This window comes from Mustela putorius, unplaced genomic scaffold (genome assembly GCF_011764305.1).
Source record: "Mustela putorius furo isolate JIRA1106 unplaced genomic scaffold, ASM1176430v1.1 tig00537227_pilon_pilon_pilon, whole genome shotgun sequence".
Classification (NCBI taxonomy): Eukaryota; Metazoa; Chordata; class Mammalia; order Carnivora; family Mustelidae; genus Mustela; species Mustela putorius.
In genome coordinates this window covers 18,727,140-18,754,057 of record NW_025422368.1, presented here as the reverse complement: position 1 = coordinate 18,754,057, position 26,918 = coordinate 18,727,140, and the positions used below count along the sequence as shown (strand labels likewise).

Below are 26,918 nucleotides of genomic sequence, written 5' to 3'. Positions count from 1 at the left end.
TGACAGAGAGAGACACACAGAAAGAGGGAGCACAGGCAGGGGAGTGGGAGAGGGAAAAGCAGACTACCTACCAAGCAGGGAGCCTGATGCAGGGCTCGATCCCAGGAGCCTGGGATCATGACCCAAGCCCAAGGTCGATGCTTAATGACTGAGCCACCCAGGCGCCCCTTTATTTTTATTTCTTAAATAAACATTATTTTAGTATAATAAGGCAATGTTTATAACATTCTATCTAGGGATTTAGAGGCCAGATTCTTTTTTTAGCATCGTGATATGGTTATTGAAGAATTAATCTTTTTTGGAGGGAAAATATACAACAGATATTAAACAGTTTATTAACCTTAAGTTTATTTTTGTTTCTAAATGCATGGGTATACAAGTAACTCTGGTCTTCTCTCAAAGATAAATAAACATTATCCTGCAAATTTGGCAATTCATAAATATATATCATTCATTACCAATGTTCAGTGGATGATAGGTTCATCTAAGGATGTTGGAAATAGTGGTACATGTTCTGGGCTGGCATCTTTATCATCCTCCATATATGCCTTACTTTTCTCCTGTAGTTGTCCCAGCCGTGACTGTTTTTCTGAAAGCATAAGCATTGAGACTACCCCATCACGTGGCCCAGGGCAGGTGATAGGCTAGGGATGGCTTTATATTGGACTCTGGGTTATTAGGAGAAAGGACTTCAGAAAACTGTATCAAATTAACAGATGATATTTTGGGGTTTGGCACTCCCATCAGCATGCTGAGATTTTGACCTGCATAGTCCAGGTCCAATATGGTGGCCCAGAACCAAATGTGGCTACTGAGCACTTAAAATGAAGGTAGTCCAAATGAAGACATGTAAGTATGAAATACACACTGGATTTCGAAGATCTGGTACTAATAGAAAAATTTAAGAGATACCATTACTGGTTTTTGTATTGGTCATATATTCAAATACTTCAAGTATATTGGGTTAAAATATATTATCAAATGGATTTCATGGGGTATCTAGCTGGCTCAGTCATAGAGCATTTGACTTCATCTCAGGGTCATGAATTCAAGCCCCACATTGAGCATGGAGCTTATGTTAAAAAAAAAATCAACTGGATTTAATATAACTTAACCTAGATTTCACCTGTTTATTTGTGCCTTGAAGCTGTGGATTTAAGAAATTTAAAATTACCCGTGTCTTACATTGATGATCCACATTACATTTCTATTGCACAGCACCTATCTTACCAAGAGAAGTAAAAGACCCATGACACAGATTTTTCCCTTGTAAATTTTAAAAATAAGAAATAAGAGTAGTATGTGCTTATATGAGTCAGACAAGGTGCTGAGTTCTTTTTACGTGGATCACCTCATCTGACCCCCACCCCCATCCTGTGAGGCAGGTACTATATTCATATCATCATTTTATAGATGTGGAACTTGAGGCATACAAAGTTGAGTTTGCTGATCAGGATTGCACAACCACACAGGCGGGGAGAATACCCATCAAGCAGAATACCCGCCCAGTGTCACCTAAAGCCTGTGCTGCTAATAACGGGAGGTGAGCCACCCTTGAAAGCAGCAGACACTCCCTACAAAGGAATCTGATAGCAGGCGGAAATATCTCATGTTTTGAAGTTAATAAGCCTGATTTTATGTTGGTTCTGCTGCTTATTACCTATGCGATCTCCTGTTTTTGCTTTTCCTCTGTGAGTCACTATGGTCTTGCGCTTAAAGCAGAGAAACACTCACATTTGAGGAATGTTTAACAATGAACAAGCATGTGCGTGGAAAACCTAATGTAGAATATATGGTCAATAGGTGGTAGCTTTTTTTTATTATTAATTACCAATCCCAAAGCTTCTCTCCAAAGAGTACCAGGTGGAAAGCGAGCACAAGTGTGTGGCAATGCTCTCCAAAGACTGCGAGCCGGCACGTCTAACGTCCTGGATAAGTCATTCTAACACTGCATGCCTGAATGGCCTTCCCCAAAGTGTGTTTGCAGAATTGAACCACCGTCCAAGGCTCTTCAGGTTGTGCATTGGACCACGAATTAGTTGATTCTACCCAAAAGATAATTTTAGTCTAGGTTAAACTGTAACATAACTGGTTCACGATGGGTCTTCTTATCAAATTAATTATTTGACAAAATTAGCCTCCTCACACGTCCATGAAAGTGCTGAAACTCCTATATTATTACACTCAATTTAATACATCCAAGACCCAGTCACACTCACCAGTATTTAAACCGATGTACATAATGATATGTTAAATAAGACAGAAAGAGAGGCTGTGCTTCTGTTTTAGTACCTCCTAGCACCCCAAGATAAATAATCGGTGAGACATGCCTATTCCATTGCTTTGGCTCATGAAATTTGTAACAAGTACCTGTATTTTTTTTTCACTTGCAGCATCGGGTTCACACTATCCTGACGGCAGACCTGGTTATTGTGATGAAGCGAGGAAATATTTTAGAATATGACACTCCAGAAAGCCTCTTGGCTAGGGAAGATGGAGTTTTTGCTTCTTTTGTTCGTGCAGACATGTGAAGCGATGTCGTAAACCAATACATGGATTTAAAATAATGCAGTCGTAACCTATTTAATGAATCATCAGCTTGACCTTCAAAACGTGGCATCTTAAATTTTTACACTTTTGTAAAGCATATTTGTTGTGTTAGGGGACTTTGTAATTAGCTACGATGTCACTTTACCCATGAATACTGTATTTCCTATGTTGATATTTCTTTTTTGTTTGTTTCCCAAGATCTTACTGCTTAATATGCTCATTACTGATGATCTTTCTAATGATTAAACCCTTTACCTTTAAGAATAGCAGACTGTATTAAAGCATGTAAGTTACTTTAAGTGGTAAGTCAACAGCTGTAATTTCTCGTAATTTTAAGGCTGGTAAATATCTCTCAGGCATAGAAATCACCATGAGTATTCAGTGTGTTTATACTCTTATTTATAAGAATATGTTTTCCATTTTGTTGGTATCCCCAGATATTATTGGAAGAGAATTAAGAGGACAGGTTTTCTAATCAGTGAGAAAATAAAACACACAAATCCGTTATCTACTAGATGAGAATATTCGGTGTTCATTATCATTCGTAGTAATAGTGATGCTTCAGTAGTCTCTCTTCCTCATCTAAATTGTTTCCTGTTACCAAGAAGTCATTTATGGTAGCTTTGAGAAGTCAGTGCCTTAACCAGAAAGATCATGGAAAGAGTTTGGGTATTTGAAAAATTAGACTCAAGTTTCCATTTTTACCTCTCTAGTCAGGAGAGAGTTCCTAAGATATCAGGAATGATGTGCTTTTTCCAGACTAAAGTTCAAAGAGCAAATACGTTCAGTTCTTCTGCGACAGACCAGCTAAAGCTCTCTATGATTTAATTCACCAACAAATGTGGTTATGATCCTGAGCCCTAAAATTCCACCTTATTCAAGATTCAGGAGCATAGACAAGTGGTCTCATTTGCTTCTATAAATATATATGGAACAAGTGTCTATTTCAAGGTGGAAGAGTTTACTTCTTTTTGACATTTCTGCCCAGTGGTGTCACACATGTATCCACTTGGTACTGCTCTAATTTTAATGCACATGTAAAAAGTGAATCAAAATGTTAGTCTAATTTTAATGTGTATGTTAAGAGTGCATCAAATATGGATGGAATATTAGTGTTCTGTTTGCGTATAAATAAATTTTAAAATACTCAAAGTTACCTGCACTGTCACACTAAACAGTCCAAGCTCTCTGCTACAATTCTACAATTCTGTGCCCATCTAGTATAAAATATAATGGGTTTTCGTATGAAGACCACATGCATTGTTAGATTTTGAAGAATCGTGAGTGATGGAAAAAGAGAATTTGTGCTTCCTCCCTGTAGTTTTTACGTTCAGTTGATTGTATTGTGTATTCGCTCTTGGGAAATTTGTAATACTGTGTTTACCCAAAATAAGTTCCATAAGGATGGACAGACATGTTCTGTGTCATTTAGTTTGAATTGACACCTGTGTAAATATAAAACCTCATTGAGAAAAATCCTCTTAATGTTTCCAAAGCTAAACAAAACAGAATCAATAACTATTAAATCAATCTTGAAAATATTTTCTGAAAATTCTACCAAACTCCCTCAAAGTATTTCTGGCAAGGAAATGTTTTGTAAGGCTGCATTTATATGAGGCTTTCTATCAACTTACATCTCATTCTCACAGAGAAATGGGGATTTACCCATAAGAGCAACCCCTCTCCATATTTGTAAATTATACCACTCTACAGAAATGTCAACGGAAGTATAGCTAATGACGCTAAACTAAGAATCACATAAATCATTCTGACACCCAAGTGGTCACTAGTTCCCTCGTAACTTTTAGTCACTTAAGTTGAGTGTTTAATTGTTTCCAAACTGAACTGACTGAATAAAGTCAGGAATAACCTTTTTAATTGTTTAATCATCTATTATGTTTCATATATATATACATATATATATATAATGTTATATTGAATACAGAAATATCTCAGCTTGAAATAATTTTTTACTAAATAGGTACATATCTATAAAAGATGAGCCTTAACTAAATCAAATTTTATACTCCCCAATTTTACACTTAATTAACCAAAATCAGCTTTAGAACTTTTAAATCCTTAATGTTTGTTAAAAGCAATAAATGCATAAAGATTTATATGAAAAGTAACAAGTTTACTGATATCACTGTGAGGTTTTAAAAAAATCTATCTTAAAGGACTGTGCATCCTTTATTTTTGTGCTACTACTCATGATCCATTTAAAAGTCAGCTTAGCTCTAAATGAGATACCAGAAGACTGGTATTGGAGATCACATAACTGATGTTTGAGATCTGGGGCCATGTCTCTTTGTCTTTATGTTCTTTGCATTTTATACAAGTGTCTAGCCCACAGTAAGCCCTTAAATAAGTGTAGTATATTGATCCACTGATTAGTCCCACCACTAGCCATGGGCCTGAAACTCTGGGTTATTCTCTTCACTTCTTGTGTTATGTTTATTCTACCATGAAAATATACTGGCTTGGTATTATATAATAAATTACTCTTTCTCTTTGCTTGATTAAATAAGGTTATTATTCTTTCACTTATAATCTCATTGGGTATCAACCAGGATGATCAATAGTTGTAAATCGATAACACCCTGCTCTGATCATTTTGTTTCACATTTTCCACTTGTCCTGCACTTCATTACTCTTATAGATTGGTTCTATGTGGAAGTTGTCATTAACTGAAACAGCTGTATCAATAAATTTTTGACATCTCTAATTCCATAGCTGGATGTCTGAACTTTCCCCTAAGGTTTATTGATAAATTTTTATGGTTATCTTCCAATATAACTTTCATCACTGATTTTGTACTTTACTCTTTGGACTTCCGTGATTTGTAGTACCATGATAATTCACTTATTGACCCATTATCTAAAGTTAAATGCAACCTTCCCATCTTAGCATTTTAGCATAAGAAACAGTAGTCAAGAGGATGTGTCCTGTGACTTACATTTATTTTTTTCTTGAATGACTATACATCATTCCCAATCGCAGTAAGGTGCGCCTGGCTCAAACTTTCCAGTGAAAGGACTTGTTGGTGGATTTCTAGCAAGTGTCTCCAGATGAGATTCGTAACTAGCCAAGTCTGGGAATCACTGGTCTACCTCAGTTATCACGCAGTCTTCTTTGATACGATAACATGGAGCCACAGAATACTGATGGTCATTTTCACTTGCTCCCTCTCTTTCCTGACATTACCATCTTCTAGATTGCTAAAATGGGTCTCTCAGTGTCACTGAGTGAACCCTTAGTTCCATGGTAAAGGAAACGTAGAGGTAAATAAACTGAATCTTCCCTGAGAAGATTTACACTGGGGTTCTGAATGCTATTGCCTTTTGTTTTGTGGTTTAATCACTAATATGGAATTTAAGGGGAAAATGTCTTCACAAAGATGCAAAGCCTTTATCCTCCACATGTAAATTAGCTATCGAATTATTTGTACATTATTCCACTAAATTTGGGGTCATATTTGCAAATGTTTACAGTCCATAAATGTGAGCACGTTGGGTAGGTTTCACTGTTGATGTCTCACAATATGGAAAGAAGGTAAGTTATCTGATGATTATTCCCCTTTCCACCTTCAACTTTTTTTTTTCTACAGGTGTTGTTATCATTGCTGATATGTGAAGGTTGATATATTCATTCTATATATCTACTATATAAGATTTAAATTAGTTCTGGGGCGCCTGGGTGGCTCAGTGGGTTCAAGCCTCTGCCTTCGGCTCAGGTCATAATCCCAGGGTCCTGGAACAGAGCCTGGCATTGGCATCGGGCTCTCTGCTCAAATAAATAAATCCAATTAAATAATTTCTTTTTCTATGGGTAGTAGCAAATTTCCCTTAGCCATTCATGCTATGATCACCAATGTCTTCTTTCTAAATTGACAAAGTCAAGGGAATCATACCTGGCTACCTGACTAAATAAGTTAATTGGCTCCAAGAGGAATGATCTCTATGACCTTTGTGCCACCAACTATCATAAATCATTTGCAATTATATACTACACACTAATGGCAAAGAGCTTTGTTTTCTGACCATTATTTTTATCACTTAATCTGCCCACCATATAAAATAAGTAATGTGTTCATAAGCAGCAATAATATAACACTATTTAATGCCACTTCATTCTCATTTGTCTCTTAGAGCTACACTATGCACTATTTATACACATTATCAGTTATTGTTAAGTGAAAGACTATTGACCTTTAAAATTATCAGAGTCAAGTGGATTTAGACCAGTCTTCCATATCTAGGTATTTGCTCTTTGACCCATAGTAGTTGGGGTTTTGTTCCAACACTAATTAAGTAAAGAGCAATTTTAAAAAAATCATCTTGTTTAGACATCCAGAATGTTCATCAAGCCTTTGAATGTAGACATAAAAAGAATTTTCAACTGTTTAAATCCCTTAATGTGTATCTCTTTCACAGGTCACAATGTATCCTCCAACCCCTCACCCTGTGTGCATGTCACCTCCCCCCCCCCACCGTGCACATATCTGCTCACATTTTCTCTTGCTGTCTTAAATTAGAATAAAGCTGCATGAATCTTTTCATCACATATTAATACAATGTATAGAAAAGTCAAATATGGGTACCTACAATGCCCAGCATGAAGAGAAATTCTTATAACTACAATAGTATTTAAGTGTATCTTCTAGCCCTAATGCTACTTTAGGAAGACACTTCACTTCTAGATGAATCATAAAATGTGTTTTCAGTGAGAGAAGATTCAACGTGTTTTTTTGTTCCCCCTATCATTTTTTTTAAGATAACCATGGCAACATATTGCTGGGTTATAGTGAGCAGGCTCTTTTTAGTTCAACAAAGAAATGATAATGGTTGTCATAAAAGTAATGACCTGGTCTGGGCATTTATGAAAGAAAGAAGGTTGTCTCCTTACCAAAGGATGTTACAGGAAAACAAACTTGGGTTTTTCATCTCGACTAATTATTTTATGAATACCTGCTATGTGTTTACCTTTTGGTAAATCAGGTGTGATTTGAAAAGATTATTTGTTAGGGTAGCACAGAGCTTTCTAGTATGTGAAAAATAGTATGAAATCTTCTGAAATAACTATCTTTATTGTACTTCTTCCTGGGGAAAGAACTGAGATTAGAATTTAAATGAATCATCTCAAATCTGAATCTGTCTCCAGAGATGGCACTCTATGCACCAGGGGATGGGAGTGCAGAGATGGGGGTGTTGCTGAAAAGATACATCTGCCTTGAAATCCAGGGAACACAGAATTATGGGTCCTAGGACAAGTTTGGGCTGGGCCAGTTCTAACAGCTTGTTTGGGGACAGTCCACTTGCTCAATTCCATCTTTCTATCTCAATCTTCTCCACTTCCTTCTACCCTTCTGTGCCATTCTATATCCTTCCTCTACATCTTTCTCACCTTGCCTGTAACCTTGATCACTCATATCTCCAATGAAATCATCTAGCACCAGGACCCTCAACCATCTCTACTTCTCAGATTGTCCATTTCAAAGTATCAAGCAAGGCATCTACTTTGTGGAGCTCATCTTTCTATCTTATGCATGACTGGACAACTTTTCACTACTTTGAGTCAGGTATTGAACTCTGGCCTAAATAGCTGTGGTTGGATATTATACGCCAGTTGGAAGTAATAGCCCACGGCAAGGAAAATGTAACCCAGGCTGGAGAGTGAAGTGAAAGCAAGAATACAAGCCAAAATCACAACCAGTAGTTCAGAAAAAGAGTGGTGATACCAAGCTGGCTACTGATTATTTTTATTTGGGGGGAAAAAATTAAGGGAGGGAGAACCATTCTTCTATCACATGAGCAGTAGAGTGAGATGGTTGACTAAACCCTTTGGACATTCTTGACATGGTCCCACACCCTACAAGGATGTAATTTTCTTTTAAAGAAGAAAAAAAAAAAACAAAATTTCCTGCCATAAGTCATCACCTCCAAATATTGACTTTTTTTAAGCCCAAGTTTTATTTCCCTGTGGGAATGACTGCATAACTCACAGCCTGTGAGACACTTTTCCACAACAATCCATTCAAAACAAGCAGTAACACCCACCTAGAATTGCACTCTCTCCCCATTTTAGGATCCCCAACACATAGGACAATTACAAGCATACCTTAGATAGAAGCACCAGTTCTTCCCAGGGACCTGCCACTCTCAGACACTTAGAAGTGCCAAGCACTTGGCCAAGGCACTGAATTTGCTGTGACATTGGCCAACTGGCAAAAGGCTGTGATTTGGGGTATAGGATTTCACCTGGAAAAAAAAAAAAAAGCTTCTGGTTTGTTTGTTTGTTTTCCCCCCCACTTGACTGAACTTCTAGCATATGTTAAGTTCAGTAAAATATTATATTGGAAACACAAGGCATCTAGGCTCTTGGCCAAAAAACTTAGGGAAAAAATTAGCAAGCCTAATATTTCATGAAAAATTCTTGGCTTAAACAACATTTTAATAAAGCTTAACTATGTGTGCCAATAAAGCAGAGAAATGACATAATGACTTATGATTTAAATATCATATAATCTCTGTAATGTCTACTACCATCTTGTATCAAACAACACGAAGAAGCAAAATTCCTGGGGGAAGAAGAAAAGAGCTATGTGAAGTCATTCAGATACTAGTAGAATGCATATTTGCATAAACTATCTCATTAAAAAAATTGATGAAAGGATAATTACAACTAACACATATTGAGCAGATATGATATGAGCCTTATAAGTATAATCTCATTTAATCTTGACAAAAATTCTACAAGACAAACATTATCACCACTTTATAATTGGGGTTCAGATTGGCCAATTTGCCCAAGGTTTAGTAGAACAGAGATTCAGGTAGTCCAACCTCAATGCCCACACTCTTGGACATGTGCTGTATTAGACTAATGATTCAGTTAGTGAGTCCATTGAGTTCTCTTGGAAATAAATGATTTACATGGTCTGTGATATGTAATAAAGAAAAATTATGTTGGCCTATAGAGAATATATTGAAAAAAGGAAGTGGACCAGGAATTAGAAGACCTGAGTTCTAGTCTTGGTTCTGTCACATATTGGATGTGTGACCTTGGATTAATCATTTAAAGTCCATTTCCTCATTTGCAAAAAGGAAAACAAAAAGGCATGATAACTACTCTGCCAGCTTCAGTGAGTTTTTGTGATTCTCCAATTAAATGGCAATGAAAGGATTTTGTAATTTGAAAAGCACATTCTGACAGGAAATATCTCTACGTATACCACATCTTAATAGTATTACGTGGGATTATTTTGTAAGTCACAGAATAAGCTTTCTCCCTCTTAAAAAATTAATATGATTCCAACTTTACAATGGTAAGATGATATATTCATACTGAGGTATTATACAAAAATGGCTCTAGAATATTGATATCCTTGGGGTTCTGGAAAGGGCAAGTGCAAAATCAATCTGTTGAGGTATAACCTAGACATCCTGGAAAGGGGGTGGGGAAGCAACAGAATTAATTCACATTCAAAATTAAAACCACATGAGAAAATGAACCATCATGATGAGAAGCAAGAGACACAATAAATAGGAATATTAGCGCAAGGACTAGAAATATTAAAACAATCTATAAGAGATTTAAAAATATGTATATTTGCCAATCGGTTTTAAAAACATGCTCAACATCATTCTTCACTAGGAATGCAAATAAAAACAGCTCAAACCACAAAGACTGCCCACGGCGAGGTCTGGCGAAGCTGGGACTCCCAGACACGGCGGAAGCGAGTGTAAATGGCACAACCTTCATGGAAAACAGGCAGTTTCTCTAAGGCTAAATATATGCCCATACCAGGATGCAACAATTTCACTCCTGAACTTGTATCCGAGGGAAATGAGTGTTTTTGTCACAAAAAGACTTGTACAGAAATGCTCATAGCAGCTTTATTCACACTAGTCCAAAAAAAACCCCAAAACAGCCCAAATGCCCATCAACAAGAGAATGGGTAAATAAATGATGGCTTCTTCACACGATGAAATACTTAGCATATAAAATAACATAGCCAAACCTTCACAAATATGTGGGGTACAGGAAGTCAGGTACTGAAGAGTACCTATGCTAGGAGCCCAGAGACACACATCTCAAGAATAAGCAAAAGAAACAGACCATGAAATAAGTCATAACAGAGTTAGCGATGGAAGAGAACAGTTACAGTCTGCAAAGGCGCAGAAGGCAATCTAGGGAGACAGACGTATTTTATGTCTTGATCTGTGAACCATGTGGTAGTTATGTGGTTGTAGGTACAGGTTTTTGAAAGGTAAGAGAAAGCAGATTAATTTGGATTGGACAAATGGAACTAATCAAGAAAAAAAAAGCCATTAAAGTTAAAAATTCAATGGATGGGCTAAACAGCAATTAAGTTTAGATGCTGAGAGACTTCTTTCCATTGGAAACAGATCTAGAATGTACCCAGAATGCAGCACAGAACAAGCTGATAGAGAATACGAAGCAAAATGAGAAGATAAGAAAGACAGTATTAGAAGCTCTGAAATAGGGTCTTAGAGGGAAAAAAGAAATACCCAGAGTGAAGATGACTTAAAGAGCCAAGAACTGTTCCTTAAAAAATTCAGACTCAGATGATTTCAAAATTATTGCCCTTTCAAGAAGCTAATCCCTATCCAATTAAACTATTCCAATCCACAGAGAAAGAATCTGCATCAATGCTTTTTGCAAAGACTCATAACCTGGGGTGCTTGGGTGGCTCATTAGATTAAGCATCAGACTCCTGATTTCAGTTCAGATCACGAGATCAAACCCCATGTTGGGCTCTGTGCTAGGCATGGATCCTGCTTAAGATTCTCTTTTCCTCTCTCTCTGTTCCTTACCCTGCACACTAGCTTTCTCTCTCTTGAAAAAAATAAAATAAAATAAAAAAATAAAAGGTCACCTGGCTGGCTCAGTCATTTAAGCCTCCGGCTTTTGATTTTGGCTCAGATCATAATCTCTGTCAGGGTCCTTGGATGGAGCCCAGGGCTCCACGCTCAGCAGAGAGTCTGCTTGAGGAACCTCTCCCTCTTGTTCTCCCACCACCACCACCTCCCCCAAACACGACACGTGCAGGTGTGCTCTTTCTCTCTTATATAAATAAATCTTTTTTAAAAATAAATAATTAAAATTAAAATTAAAATTAAGAGGATCCATAACTTTCATCCAAAACCAGACAGAAAGAACAGACAGAATAATACAGACCAATCTCACTTATAAATATTGATGCAAAAATCCTAAGTTAATATTAGCAAAAATGATTCAGCCTTATATTAAAATAATATATCACCATGACCACATGCAGTTTATCTCAGGAATGTAAAAACTGACATTTTTTAAATCCAGTGCTTTAATTTACCATACTAATTGGTCAAGGAAGAAACAAACACAAAAGCTAAAAAGGAATTTTATGTAATTCACCATCCATTATTAATTTTAAAAAACCTAGAAAAGTAGAAAGAGCACACTACCTTAAAATGATAACTATGTAAATTATATATTCTGGAAGCATTTTTCTCAAAATCACTATGGAGAAGAGCATGCCTTTTATAACCATTGTTATGGGCTACTGGCCCCAAAATACTAATAAATGCAGGTAAAGAAAATATTCAAATAATAAGTGATAAGTTAATTCAATACTAATTACGGAAGTTGTGTCAAAATTACCTTTTTTTTTTTTTAGAAAATATGTTTTAAGTGTATCAGCCTGTGCTAAATCCTGTACATACTCACTTCACTTAATCTATACAACTCTGAGAGGTAGATGTTAATGTGTCCATTTTCCAGAAGAGGAAACAGTTTCAGTGTGATGGAGTAAGTTGCTCAAAGCCACCAACTAAGTAACTGGCAGCATGGCCAACTGATCCCGCATCTTTCTGACCCTAACACTCTGTAAGCTTAGACAAAAGGCTAAGCATATTTCATGTATTTTCCCGGTTCTGCAATTTTTTTAAAAAAAAGTTTGACCCAACTGTACAATAAACTTCTGCAGGTTTACAGAAAGATCATATTATTACCCCATTTATTCTAACAATAAGTGAGATAATTTGGCATTTTAAATTAGTAACAAATATCAAATATTTAATTCTAATATGAACCTCTTTAGAAAAATGACCTTGCGAAAGCTTTCTGGCACAGAAAATTTTTACCTAAAGGAAAATCCAGGCCACTTAATAGCAGGAAAAAAAAATCCTAGCAAATGATCATGAAATCTAAATCACTTTCAACCTCTATAATCCCTTTTGCAACTGGCACTTTTGAAAGGTGGCAATAAGGAATCACCCTACAGAGGGTTCTGGAAAATGTCAGGTTTCTCTTTCCAAGCACCGTATGAGTCACTGAGTTTTCAAAACATCGTGATGTGAAGCTTGGCAATAGATCAGGACATCGTTGGGAATTGCTCTTTTCCTAAGAGCTTCAGAAAAACCTGTGAAGAGTTCCTATGGCAAAAGATATCCCAGGCTCATGTGACGTCCCCTTTCTTTGGCACAAGAATATGAAAGCATAATTTCAAGGCTTGGAAAAATGAACAGTGACAGCCACTATTCCTCATCTTCTCTTGGAAGGGACCCCACCAACTTTATTTAGTATAGCATTTTGTACCCTACTGGCAGAAAATAATTACTACGGGTACTTCCTACTTGATTGAAGAAACCACTTTTCTCTTGGAGACATAGTAAAACAGACAGGTTAACATAGTATTAACATAGTAAAACAGACAGGTTGAATTTCTGGGCCCTTATTTTAACACCAGGGCCTTCGCTGGCTTCTTTTCAGTATTTAAATTCAAGAGTGGAGGAGCTACCAGTACAAGTGTTGGTTAGTAGCACTCTGAAGGTCAGTGAGGTCTCAAAAACAGTACTCTAGTCTATAAAGTGATTTTGTCATATCTCCTTAGTCTCAGGTTAGTAGAGATAGTTAACTAATAGTTAAAGGAATCTGTGGGTCTATACCTTTCCCCCTTCCCACCTCCACACCCAGCTCAGATCCTTTGGACCATCACCCAACCAAAATCAACCCACTATATGAATAAGAACTGACAACTGATCAACCACCACATTCTACCTCTGAAACTGATAATACACTATGTTAATTACATTGAATTTAAATGTTTTTTTAAAAAAAGAAGAAGAATCCAAAATGTATTAAGTACTTACTACAGGCCAGTCACTATCCTGAGCACTTGAATAGAGATTGTGTCATCCTGTCCTCCAGACAATTCTGAGTTTCTTATAACTGAGTGAGCAAGAGGGTCTCCAGGGGAACTTTCAAATGGGCATTATTTTATTATAACGATTTAATCCTTCTCATTACAGATATTTTCATTTGGGGGCCAAAGATTTGATATCTTATTCTACCCTCACTCAATAAAAGCCTGGAGGGACATAAAACAATGTTACCAGGTGTTTCTCATGTAGATGAACAATGGAGTAACAACTGTCCCTCAGAGACACTGTCCAGTGAGAAAAGCATGGCATTTGGGATCTGATGTTTTGAGTTTGTTGTAACTTTTCATCTACTAGATATTTGATTTTGGATAATTCATTTAGCTCTGCTCTAATGGACTCATGTGTAAAAGGAAGAAAACAACCCAACATGGCTGCATTAAGCATTAAGTCAATGTTTTTCAGAGCTTAGTATATGCAGACCCTCTCCATCTATTCTTTGGGTAAATGGAGAGATGGACAGATTAGTGAATCCCCTGCCACTCTCCCCAGCTTGCCCACTTTTTCTCTTCTCGATTCATATGTTGGTCTTCTTCCCTTTCTTCAAACACACCAAACTGTGTCCTTTATAATTGTTCTTGAGCTGCCTGAAGCACTCTTCCAGCCCCAACCCCCACACCCAAATGCCGGTTCATCACCTGAGTAGTTCTTTGTTCAAATTCCACCTTCTTAAAGAAGCTTTTCTAAACTGTATATAAAATTGCCAATTCCTGGCCCCGGTTACTTTCAATACTTATCCCCTGCTGTATTCCCCTTCTAAGTCTTGACACACACCGTTGATGACCACATAACGTATTACTCATTTACTTGCTTGCTCACAGCTTCCCCCACAAAATGCCTAGGTGTGGGGGCTTTGTTTTTTCACCTCGATGTACATTAAAAGGTTGTCATTGTTCTTAATGCCTCCATTCTTGACTTGCTGATCCACACCTCTGAGCTGGCATAAGTTTGAGGAGCTGAGCACGCAAGTTGAATGGATTCTTCTGTACGAATGGTGCTGATGGTTATCCGTAAAGAAATGTGGTGGCCTTAATTTCAAGGACAGTGAGGGATTACTTGGTATGTAAATAGATACATATATCAAAAAGAAATATTCTCTAAACTCACTGGAATAGATAAATAAGAAGAGTTACATTGTCATTCCCATTTCATGATAACTCAAAAAAAAAATGAGTGTATAACATGCTGTTTTGATTACTAGTTTATGTAACAGTTTTATTAAACTGATTCCCAAGCAATATGTTCCAAAGTGGTTTATATGAGGACACTAATAAAGCAGCATACCAAGCAAATAGACCAACCGTTATTTGGGCTGCTAACATGAATCGTTTCCATTGTCATTTTGAAGACTTTCCAAATTCTTACGTCTAATATGGCTCAGGAAGTCCAAGAGTTCGAAATTCACAAGTCTAGTCAGAGGCAAGGTCATTAAATGCCAGGACTTCACTCTAAAGAGTGAAAAGAGTGAAAAGAGTGAAAAGAGTGAAAGTATTCTAGAGAATACTTTCAAGGACTACACAGATTTGTACTAGATGATCAAAGCAGCAGACAATTGGAAAAAGCATCAGCCTAATACTTTCTCCACTTGTTTGAAGGCACCTGACAAACTTTGTTTTTAGGAGAACGGGAATTGCAGAAATGTCTTTATCCACAAACAAAACGCTCATACGGTCTAGAAGGAAATTAACAGATGTTTACTTAAAAGTGAACAGATATCCTTGAATTGCTTCCCAATTGCACACATTTCCCTGGTATGCAACATAAACAGATTCTAACAGAATTCTTAAAGTCTTATAGTCAAGAAAATCATAAGATTTTAATAGTTTAGCTCTGTTCTACCTTTCTTACTGGTCTCCTCAAGAGTGATGCACAAATTAGTCTTCACTCTTAAAAGAACAAATGGGTAAATTATAGAACAGTTAAGAAAACACATGTAACTTTTAGTGGGTGGTAGCAAAATAGTGATTAAATAAGTAGACCAATAAAATAAACCTTAAGTAGTAAACATGTTCTTAAAAAATTAATTGAGGGACACCTGAGTGGCTCAGCTGGTTAAGTGGCTGCCTTCGGCTCAGGTCATGATCCCAGCGTGCTGGGATGGAGTCCCACATCGGGCTCCTTGCTCAGCAGGGAGCCTGCTTCTCCCTCTGCCTCTTCCTGCCTCTCTGCCTGCTTGTGCTCACTCTTGCTCCTCTCTCTGACAAATAAATAAATAAAATCTTTAAAAAAAATAAAAAATTAATTGATTTCCTGAACAAATTTCTCAAGGTAAATTTAAATGTTCACATTTGGGCCATAATATGAGAAAAGGAAGACCGATAGTGAGAGTAATTTATATCAATCAATAATAAATAGTTGACCCTTGACCAACTTGAAGGTTAGGAGTGCTGACCCCACACGCAGTTGAAAATTCATGTATAACTTTTGACTCCCCCCCAAAAAATTTACTAATCATTTAACTTCAATGGGAAGCCTCAGGGATGACATAAGCAAGTATGTTACGATGTATTTTGTATGTTAAATGCATTATATACTGTATTCTTACAATAAAGTAAACTAGAGAAAAGAAGCCTTTATTAAGAAAATCACAAGGACTGATGTAATGAGCACAGGGTATTATACAAGACTGATGAATCACTGAACTCTACCTCTGAAACTAATAATACATTATATTAATTAATTGAATTTAAATTTTTTTGATTTTTTAAAAACCCAGAAAATCACAAAGAAGAGAGAACATTTATAGTACCATACTGTATTTATTGAAAACAATCTGCCCAGAACTGGACCCACGCAGTTCAAACCCACGTTGTTCAAGGGTCCCCCCTGTCACAATAAATACCACAGTCAGCTCTGATTCTTCTCCCTCCCATTGACTGATTCTGTGTAACATTCCTTTTGTATATATTTGCTTATTAGCCCCAGACCTCATTCCTTCTCTAATTAATATAATAGTTTCCAGTATCCCCTTCTGCCAATCACAGAGTTCTGGAGCCCAAGGAACTCTACTCAGAAACGCAACTCCAAAGCCCCTGCTTCCTGACCAGTCCTACTAAATCAGACTTAACGTGTCTACCTACTGAAAACTGCCCACCCCCCCAACTCCTTTGTTGAGCATTTAAGGCCCTCTATGCATTTATTTTCAAGTCCCTGACATGGTTTTCAGTCTTACCTTTTCCTTGCATTGGTCCAAAGTATTTCTTCAGCACTTCTGTCATTTGATCTGTGATCAGCCAGAAGCTTAGGACACAAAGATAAAGAAGCTGGAGGCTTGCCCTCCAGCAGCCCTCAGACTCTTGGGGGGTGAGTGGTGGAGGGGACAAGTACATGAAAAATACATGTGTTGAGAAGAGTGGCGACAGAGGCTGCCCAGGCAACCCTGGACTCAGGCGTCCAGTCTGGCCATCTTATTGACCTTGTTTCGTCAATGTTAATTCTTTCAGTTCTGCGCTAAGACGTGGCCCACTCTGGCCAGTACTCCACAGTTTCGTCCCTGATGTTTCCTTTCTGTAGAACGGCCTTTTTTGGTTTTCTGCATACCCCAAATATATCTGGCGGGAAGGCCGCATCAGATGTCAACTAATCCATGAAGCTTTCCTTATTGTCTTTGTCTTAATCTCTCTCATTTGAATTCCTAAGGCACTTGGTTTGTAGTTCCCTTTCTCATTCTAATCACATCCTTGCTTGTATTGTAGTTCATTATCCAAGTCTTGTTTCTTTTACTACAACTGTCTGCCTTTTCAGAACAGCAACTATGATTTTATATACAGAAACCTAGAAAAGGAAAAAAAAACCACCCTTCACAAAAGAGTGAAAAGGTGTTCAATGAACCTTCCCCAAGCTAAAAGAATACGGAATAAATTGTACACTAAACTCAATTGTAAAACAGAACAATGAGGGGATTAACTATACAAATTGATCCCCACACACTTAGAGTAAATCTACTACATAAATTACTGTAAAAATTAATGTCAGTAGAGATGAGAGCTGCCACTAACAGAGAGCAACCTGGGCTGAAAGGGGTTAAGCAGATCTATCCACAATGGGAAAAAATTCTTCATTGCCTTTATTAAAGACTAATTTTAGGTCTTTTGGTAATTGAATGAACACACTGTTTATGCTCCATACGCTATCTGCCCTGAGTCTTGGAAAATACGTGAAATTTCCAAGAATTAAAGTTTCCATTAACACAAGTGCCAAATCAGGAGGACTGACCTGTGGGAGAAAGCACATTTGTCTTTCCTGGAGCCTATTCAAAAAACTATAGAAAGATATTTACTATATAACCTTTCTTGTGCGCAATTGCTGAATGTTTAATCATTCAGGCCATCTAGACAAGATCAGGAAACTGCAAGATTTCAGAAAGTAATCAAGTACAGAAGAATGACCATTTGAGTTCTAAAGTGTTGACAGCGATCCCTTTTGGGGGAAAACTTTCTCATTGGAAGAAACCTCGGCTTTTTTTGTTTTTTTGTTTGTTTGTTTGTTTTTTGTTTGTTTGTTTGTTTTTCTTTTCCTCTTTCTTCTTTCTTTTCGGAGGCGGGGGTTGGGGTGGTCGTTGCATGCCAGTGTGTGTGTGTGCGCGCGCGCTTCCTTCGTTAATTCCCTCAGAATTAGCTTTGACTGGTGAAGAAACACTTTACTTAGAGTGGGTTCCAAACCTCTTCCACCTGCATAAGATCCACTAGATGGAAATTTAATGTAAATTAGTGTGTGCACACAGCTTGAACACCTTGGAAAACTGTTTTCTGAGCCCTATATCTGGTTTTATTCAATCTTAAGCAGCCCAGTGATCTACCCAGATTACAAAATAAAAAATAAATTCTCTTTACGTCAGTGAACTTGGACTCTAAGTTCTCTCTCCTGAGCAGGGAGCCTTTTAAAGACGCGCGAGCACGCTGGCAGCTGGGGGTCGCAGCTCCTGGTTAAGAGCTAGTTCCACAGGTCCCGCCCTCCGCACCCTCTCCTTGCCCCTCCCTCTGGCCGGCTCCCCACCTCCACGGGATGCGCCTTCTCCCACTCCCCTCCCGCCGCCACCTCGCCGACTTCAGCTGCCTCCGAGGTCTCGCACGCGTCAAAGCCGGAACTGGGAGGCGGATTTGTGGAGGTCCTCTCCCCTCTCCCCCCGGCCCCTCCTCCGTCCAGAGCGAGGGCCCCGGGAGCAGAGCCGAGTAGGGGGAGGGGAAGATCCACACCCATCCCCCTTCCTCTAGCCCTCCCGCGTTCAGATGCAATTGCACCTTTTATTATTTTAACTCTTCTCTCTAGGACGCGCGGCCCCCGGATCTGTCCCTCCGGCGTCCGCGGTCCCTGCGCCCGCGCGCCGGGATGGGAAAGCGAGGGACCTGCCCGAGGTCGGCCGGCGTGTGCGGGGAGGTGCAGCTGCCGCGCCCGCTGCTCAGAGTCTGTAAGTTTCAACGCTCCTCCCGGGGAGGGGAGGGGGAGGCTGTTCGCATCCCGGCAAATGCTTTAAAATGCCAAACACAGCAGAGGTTTACAGTGTTGAATGGACTTTCCGGGGCACACTCTTAACCCCATCTGCAGCTCGCGGGCTGATGTCCGGGCTTTTCCTGCAGCTTCTGCGTTTGATCCCTTCCACTGTAAAGTTTTCAGTTTATACTATTATGAATTCCACTGGGAATTCATAATTTTTTAAATGCAATTCATACTTCTTTAAAACTTAAGGTACTTCATCATTTTCAAGTTACGGAGCACATCGCTTCTTATTATTATTATTTTGTCAAATTTCACTAAGCATGTTATTTATACTGCGCAAGAGGCAACGGCCTTTTCTTTGCGTACTTCTAAAAATAACGGAGGAAGAATTTACTCTTTACTTTTCGTATTACTATATTGTCTAAATAATAAATGGCTCGTGATACCCAGCTGGCTTTAATTTTCATCATAGACGCCGCGTGTTTGTATTTTTGCACTCGTCTATAGACGCGGTTAATCTCAGGAGTAGTGTTGAGCCTGCTGTTTACAGGAAGGCTCCTGGTTTTGTTTAACTCAGGCTATGCCCATATGTGTTCAAAACGATAAGGAAAATTGGAACGGTTCAGATTCAGACCAAATAACTTCCCCGCGATCCCGGAACTCAAGCACAAACTAGATTCGTGTTTAGAGTAGTAAAGGCATACCTTAGTTTGCATGTCACCTGGCACGTATAGCCACATCCTTGAGTGCAAGAACTGAAGAGGTGAAGTGGGGGAGGGGAAGGTTTTAAATCGTTTCCCTTCTGCAGGAGGACTTTCCGAGGGAAGGAGAGGCAGGTTCGAGACAGGTGAATAGGCTGGCTATGGTGACGGGACGATGTTGGCCAGAAAGAGCATCATCCCCGAGGAGTATGTGCTGGCGCGCATCGCCGCGGAGAATCTACGCAAGCCGCGCGTGCGAGACCGCCTCCCCAAAGCCCGCTTCATCGCCAAGAGTGGGGCGTGCAACCTGGCGCACAAGAACATCCGTGAGCAAGGACGGTTCCTGCAGGACATCTTCACTACCTTGGTGGACCTGAAGTGGCGCCACACGCTGGTCATCTTCACCATGTCGTTCCTCTGCAGCTGGCTGCTCTTCGCCATCATGTGGTGGCTGGTGGCCTTCGCCCATGGGGACATCTACGCTTACATGGAGAAAAGTGGAACGGAGAAAGGTGGTTTGGAGTCCACGGTGTGTGTAACTAATGTCAGGTAAGAATGCAGTGGGATGAAGCAGGGACTGAAAGCAGGATAGAAAGAAATACTAAACTGCCCTTTCTCCCCTAGCACAGTCCTTTTGTTGAAAGCGAAATAAAGCACTTACTTTAGTACCTTCAGCCACGAAGAAGGAAAAAAAAAAATCCTAATCTAAAACAATAAGAATCTTTAAATGCAGCTTTATGGATGAGGAAGCTCTGAAAATGTGGACTTTCGATTTCTCTGGTTAACTTTAAAAATACTGTATCAGTAATTTAAAGAATGGTTGTGATGCAAAGGATTCCACAGCGTGCTTTACTCAAAAAAAAAAAAAAAACAAAACAAAACAAAAAACACCCATTCAGTTTTCAGTGCGGTGGTGGGTTGGGGGGGGAGCTGCTGTCCATAGTTCTGGTGTCCACAAGTCAATATATCTGATCGACAAAAATATTGTGCAAATTTTAGTAATATTTTCCCCAGACTTCTCTTACCCGTGACATTTTCAGAAATCCTGAGGAAAATGGGAACAACTGGTGTAGAGGTATCCTAGATTAAAAATCCATTAAAAAAATGAAATAAATAGATATAAGCCCTTCTTTACCAAGATTATCTTAAATATTTGGTTGCTTGCATTGGATTAAAAATTTTTAAAAAGTTATGCTAAGATGTAGAACTAGAATAAAAATAGTTTTTAGTGGAAATTGGTCCAAGGTTTTCATGGAGATTATAGAGAAGTGACTTAATGTTGTGGTTTTCTTTACAAGTTTTAATAGAATAGGAAAAAGTCCTCAGACTGCCTAACGTTTGCTTCTTTCTCTTATGTTGTGTTCCAAAAGTAAGTAGAATGAATTTGATTTCAGTCATTCTCACATTTTCACAGGGCCTAAGAACATTTAGTTGGGGTGATCTGTCTTTTAATTTGTTTTGTTTGAAGACAGAAAGAGCTCATTTATATCAACTGCATAAATATTCACTCTGAAGCGAAACAATGCTAATAATACTGGAAACTCTGCCAGAATATTTTCCAAGTACTATTCCAGATTCACATAGTGTACAAAGCGAAGCAAGTTGAGCAAGCACTATTCTGCCAGGCAACTGTAAAGCATGAGACCTTTCCTGAACCCAAAATCTTCTGAAATTAGCATACCACTGCAAGAAGCAGAAACCCAGACTGTGAACTGGTCTGTCCTTAGTATCCGCAATGCCAACGTATCAGGGAGGGGTGCAGCATTTGTGTGCCAAGATCACACATCACAGATTTCAGCTCGGATTTTGAGGAAAGAAAAATATATTTAATTGATCCATTGCCTTTATCATCAAGTAGATATTATTTTCTTGTCTTAACTTTTCACAAAATTTGTCTCCAAGAAAATATAGATGAAAAATGTTGGTGGTCATCAGCATACCAGATACAATGGAAACGATTAAAACGCTGCGTTTAACAGACATTTGTAGGCTACATATCGTTATCTATAATATTCCTCTTTAAGAAATTTATGGGCACTAATATTGGTGAATCACTTTCATATCAAGATAAATGTTTAATAAACATATGGTAGACCGTCATAAAATCAGATAAAAGAAAGAACAATGATAAGCCTCAAAAATAAATGACAGATTTTAATTACAAGACAAATATGTTGGCTTTTCCTGTGAAAGAGGAGTCATAAAGCAGTTTATTAAAGATGTATCATCACAAGTGGCATCCTTTCCTTGATTTTTTGGAAGAACTTATGGAGTGCACTAGTTGTTAAAAGCTGTTTTACTACTAGCTCTTCTTTCTTCACCAGATGTGTATGGAGGCACATCCATCCCTCTGATGCATTCCTGCTGGTGGGAACATTCAGTTTACTGTGAGAAATGGTGTCGCAAATATAAGGAGACAAAGTTGATCTTATTAGCCTGACAATTTTCACATTTCTAATTATACTTACCTAAAAAAATTTAATTGACATCTTTTAAGATTAAAATCTTACTAATTTTGTTTTAATGTTATGATATTATTTGTGCTTTAAGCTCAGTGTGCAGCTTAATCATAACAAACCATATATGATACAATTTTTTCACCAAAAATATAGAAATAAAAATCTCCAGTCTCTCCCAAAGGGAATTTAAAAGCTGCCTAATAATGTTTCTTATTATTTGTATTTTCTTTCAGAAGTTCACTGTCCCACCATTTTATCGAAATTAGACACACCTTATTGTGGACAGTTACTCACCGGGATGTCCAAATAACATTTTACCATTCTCATTTTAGGATGGCTCACTTTCCCTTTCCTGTGGATGACTTTTCCAAAATGAGTCAGAAAATAAACCACTGTATCTCTTCTTACTCAGCCTAACTCCCTCTGTAGCAGAACAAACGAGCAACAGAACACTTTCATCTTTTGAGGGCATGACAGGTGTCCATGAAAGACTAGGTCTTGCTACCATAGAATGTTTAGAATTAAATTCACTTGTAAAAGAAACAATATGTCAAACATGTAACATAAACAATATGTAAAATAAGGCACTTGAATAGTCGCTCAATCCATTAAAACGAAATGTCTGGGAATATTTATCTCCAGGCTGTTCCCTGAAGTATATAGACCTTATTAGAAATCAGCATTGGGTCTGAGCCCCTCCTCTGGGGTCCATCCTTATTCTTCCCCAAGTTTTTGGATCATATGACACATCTGTGTAGCTAGTGCAAAAAGCAATCATTGTGGTTTTCCATTAATCTTTTTAGCAACAAAAGGGGTTAAAAGGCAATTGTTACACTCCCCTTAAAAGTTAATCAAGAGAATCATTTATGCTTACCCCTCATGGTGTTGCACAAAAGTGCAGTGTGTGTACTTGGTATTCAAATGTTTAAGCATTTTGCTCACTCGTTGTGCATGGCATTAATGGATAAACAATATGGATAGCCTACGTATGGTTAATCTTCTGTAAAATTAGAGAAGTTTGAAATTGGCATGGGGCAAACACAGGATTACCCTGTTTTTGTTAAGAAGTCACAGCCATATAGGATATGTAGTTAAGTGAATAAATTAATCTTAAGAATAACCAAATGTGGTGCATCTTAAGCATTCACCTGAGAGCTTTTCAAAAGTCTTATCCAGGTCGACCTTGGACCTACCAAATCAGTGTTTACATTGAGCTATGTGGAAGAGATATACGACATGAAAAAGCTTCCCAAGAAAATACTGACATGTGTTCACTCTGCCTTTGCCTCTTTCAGAGCACCAAGCCAGAATTGAGAGCTTTCAAGTTCTCCTTAATTATGTGATCTTGACACAGTTACTTACTAATCTCTGCCTTAAATTTTTCCCTTAATAGCCTCAGTATTCTGTAAAATTAGAGAACAAAATGAGACAATCAATAAAAGTTTTCTTTCCAAATGGCAAAACATTAAAATATTTTTTTTTTACTAAAAATACTAGTACTTTTGAATGATGTGTTTTGTACCACCTTTAGCCCTGTGCTTTCTCTGCGTAAGGTACATGGTAAGTGTTAGCCAATGAATATGATTTTAAGGGTTATAAATAATAAAAAGTACACTTAATACTCAGGACCTTCCCATATGACTCCAGTCACTTAAACTCAAATATGCAATAAATAACAAACATCTATCTGATAAGAAGTTTCTCCAAGTAAACTATGCCACTGTGAAAGTATTTTACAAAGTAAAATACGTCCTTAAATACAAGTATGTATTTATTATTTTAACTTATTATTATAATGCTTTCATATACATAGGTCCATCATTACATGATGTAGAAAACAATAGACTGAATTCCAGAAGTCTGGAAGTAGATGCATTCCAATGAGAGAGAGGAAGAGAGAGAAAGTGCTTGTGTTCAGAATCAGGCATTTGACAAGTTAAGTTGCCAAGTCTTTCCAAAAGCGTTTAATAGCCTTTGGAGGAAGAACATGGAAAATTCAGCTTGGCATGTTATTTCATTATGCAAAATATGATCTGATGGCACCGTTTTCTGATATCATTCCTTACAGATCTTTCACTTCTGCTTTTCTCTTCTCCATTGAAGTTCAAGTGACCATCGGATTTGGAGGGAGAATGATGACGGAGGAATGTCCTCTGGCCATCACAGTCTTGATTCTCCAGAACATCGTAGGTTTGATAATCAATGCAGTCATGTTGGGCTGCATTTTCATGAAAACAGCTCAGGCCCACAGAAGGGCAGAAACCTTGATTTTCAGCCGCCACGCTGTGATTGCTGTCCGAAATGGCAAGTTGTGCTTCATGTTCCGTGTGGGCGACCTAAGGAAGAGCATGATCATTAGTGCCTCAGTGCGCATCCAGGTGGTCAAGAAGACAACCACACCCGAAGGGGAGGTGGTGCCTATTCACCAGCTGGACATACCCGTTGATAACCCAATTGAGAGTAATAACATTTTTCTGGTGGCCCCTTTGATCATCTGTCATGTGATCGACAAGCGCAGCCCCTTGTATGATATTTCAGCAACTGACCTCGCCAACCAAGACCTAGAGGTCATAGTGATTCTGGAAGGAGTGGTTGAAACTACCGGCATTACCACACAAGCAAGAACCTCCTATATCGCAGAGGAGATCCAGTGGGGCCATCGCTTTGTGTCTATTGTAACTGAGGAGGAAGGAGTGTATTCTGTGGATTACTCTAAATTTGGCAACACTGTTAAAGTAGCTGCTCCCAGGTGCAGTGCGCGAGAGCTGGATGAGAAGCCGTCCATCCTGATTCAGACCCTCCAGAAGAGTGAACTATCCCATCAAAATTCTCTGAGGAAGCGCAATTCCATGAGGAGAAACAATTCCATGAGGAGAAATAACTCCATCCGAAGAAACAACTCATCGCTCATGGTGCCCAAGGTGCAATTCATGACTCCAGAAGGAAATCAGAACACATCAGAATCATGACAGCAAGCCAACCTCAAGAAAATCTGTTATCACGTGGTGGTGGTTTGGGCAAATCACAGTCGGACTGCACCAGAGCTGGAAACCAGCAATTTGTTCTATATCTTATGCACCAAATGATACTCATATTCAAGCAACAGCGCTTTCTGTGTCACTAACCAGTAACACAAGGCGGAGGATTCATGGCTGACACTCGCCTCACACATGTGGCATCTGCAGTGACATGCTTCTGTTATGTAGAGGAAATAGTATGCTCTCCTTTCTCTCAATTCGAAACCCGAGAATTCCATTAGTAGTGATAGGCCTTGAGTACCAAAGTTGGCCAAGGAATGATTCTGATTGAAATGCATTGTACTTGAAACCACAGATCTCTCTGTTTCCATTGGTCACTCTGAATGCAAGTAGGATGGGGAGGGGAACCCCAAAAGGGTGCTGTTAACACCTCTTGTATATCAACCAATATGTTGCCTTCTCCTTTTTCCAGATTCTGTGCCTGATAAGAAGCCTGAGGCAAAAACTGCTTCTCTCTACGTGCTTCTAAACAGATTGCAGTCACTTACTTCTTCACAGTGACCTTTGCAGGTTTCTTCGTCCTCCTTGAGGCAGCCTGTTGGTGGAACTGGGCAAAGAGCTTTGGAGAAAAGCTAAGAACGTTCCTGTCTCACTTAGGACTGGATCCCCAAAAGTGACAGTTATTTCTTTTGGCTTCTCACTTCTTAAAAGTCCCCACAGGGAAATACTGTATTGAATATTTTATTAAAATATTTTCTTTGTATTCATAGTAGTTTTGTGATTTCTCTTTCACAAAATTATCAGTAGTCAAAGCTCAAGGGAAAAAAACCCAACAACATTTTTAGAGGCACGTGAAAGAGATATTAGACAGTAGTAACACCTCTCAGACCTTCCTGTCTTTGAAATTGGTTATTCCAAGGGAACTACATTTTTTTTTTTGGTCTCATTTTGATTTTACTCAATTCCAAGATTTGAAATGTTTTCTTAGCTCTTCTACCTGAACCTGATGTATCGTGGAAATCTTATATTTTTTTCTTTGGATCTCCAACCTCCCTTCTTAAAATTCTGCTCTCTTCCTAAATTCAGGCCTGGCATATGTTGGTTTCGGGTTATCTCACTTGCTAAAGTGAGATTTTCTGTCAGAACTTGATTTCATCATCCTTAGCTCTTGTTTCTTCAGGGAAGGAGCGAGGGCACCCAGGGAAGCACTAAGTTGAGAGAATGGGGGTTTCTGCTTCTGTCTCACATAGCTGAACAACAGAAAGCTGAACCCTTCTATAGCTTTTTAAACCAATCTTGGGGTTAGTATTCATTTTACTGCATTTATGAGCATTTGAAATAGGTAATCATTAATATATTCAAATCCCATCTTAAACAAATGACTCATGATTCTAACCAGATGAATGGAAATTGTTTCTCAGGTTACTGAGTTAATAATTTCTGAACAATTCTAGCCACTCTTTGAACCAGACTCATGGAACAAGCAGGTACTTGAAGCTCCCCCTGGATACCCAATACGCATTTAAAAGTGCCTAAAACCAAATGCTCCATTTCCACTAACAAAACTGACCC

The 26,918-nt window shown here is 38.5% G+C and overlaps 2 protein-coding genes and 1 long non-coding RNA gene across 13 annotated transcripts in view; 2 read left to right on the top strand and 1 right to left on the bottom strand.

Annotated features, from left to right (window-relative positions):
- Positions 1 to 5,275, top strand: part of ABCC9 (ATP binding cassette subfamily C member 9) — a 157,526-nt gene extending 152,251 nt beyond the window's left edge. For 9 of the 11 annotated variants that reach the window (XM_045072907.1, XM_045072908.1, XM_045072902.1 and 6 more), the window contains one exon: positions 2,394 to 5,275. In XM_045072907.1, the coding sequence (XP_044928842.1) occupies positions 2,394 to 2,531 (138 nt within the window). In that variant the 3' untranslated portion in view covers positions 2,532 to 5,275. The remainder of the gene's footprint in view (positions 1 to 2,393) is intronic. The other 2 variants (XM_045072912.1, XM_045072903.1) reach the window with 1 other exon arrangement.
- Positions 1 to 20,047, bottom strand: part of LOC106003697 — a 32,088-nt gene extending 12,041 nt beyond the window's left edge. The window contains exons 1-2 of the long non-coding RNA XR_001176340.2: positions 19,913 to 20,047; positions 8,668 to 8,807 (exon numbers count right to left, since the gene is read on the bottom strand). This is a non-coding gene — a long non-coding RNA (uncharacterized LOC106003697). The remainder of the gene's footprint in view (positions 1 to 8,667; positions 8,808 to 19,912) is intronic.
- Positions 20,048 to 20,084: 37 nt separating this feature from the next.
- Positions 20,085 to 26,109, top strand: KCNJ8 (potassium inwardly rectifying channel subfamily J member 8). Its single transcript, XM_004771777.3, has 2 exons — positions 20,085 to 20,458; positions 24,437 to 26,109. Exons 1-2 carry the CDS (start codon positions 20,085 to 20,087, stop codon positions 25,335 to 25,337), a joined length of 1,275 nt encoding a protein of 424 aa, XP_004771834.1. The 3' UTR covers positions 25,338 to 26,109.
- The last annotated feature ends 809 nt before the right edge of the window (positions 26,110 to 26,918 follow it).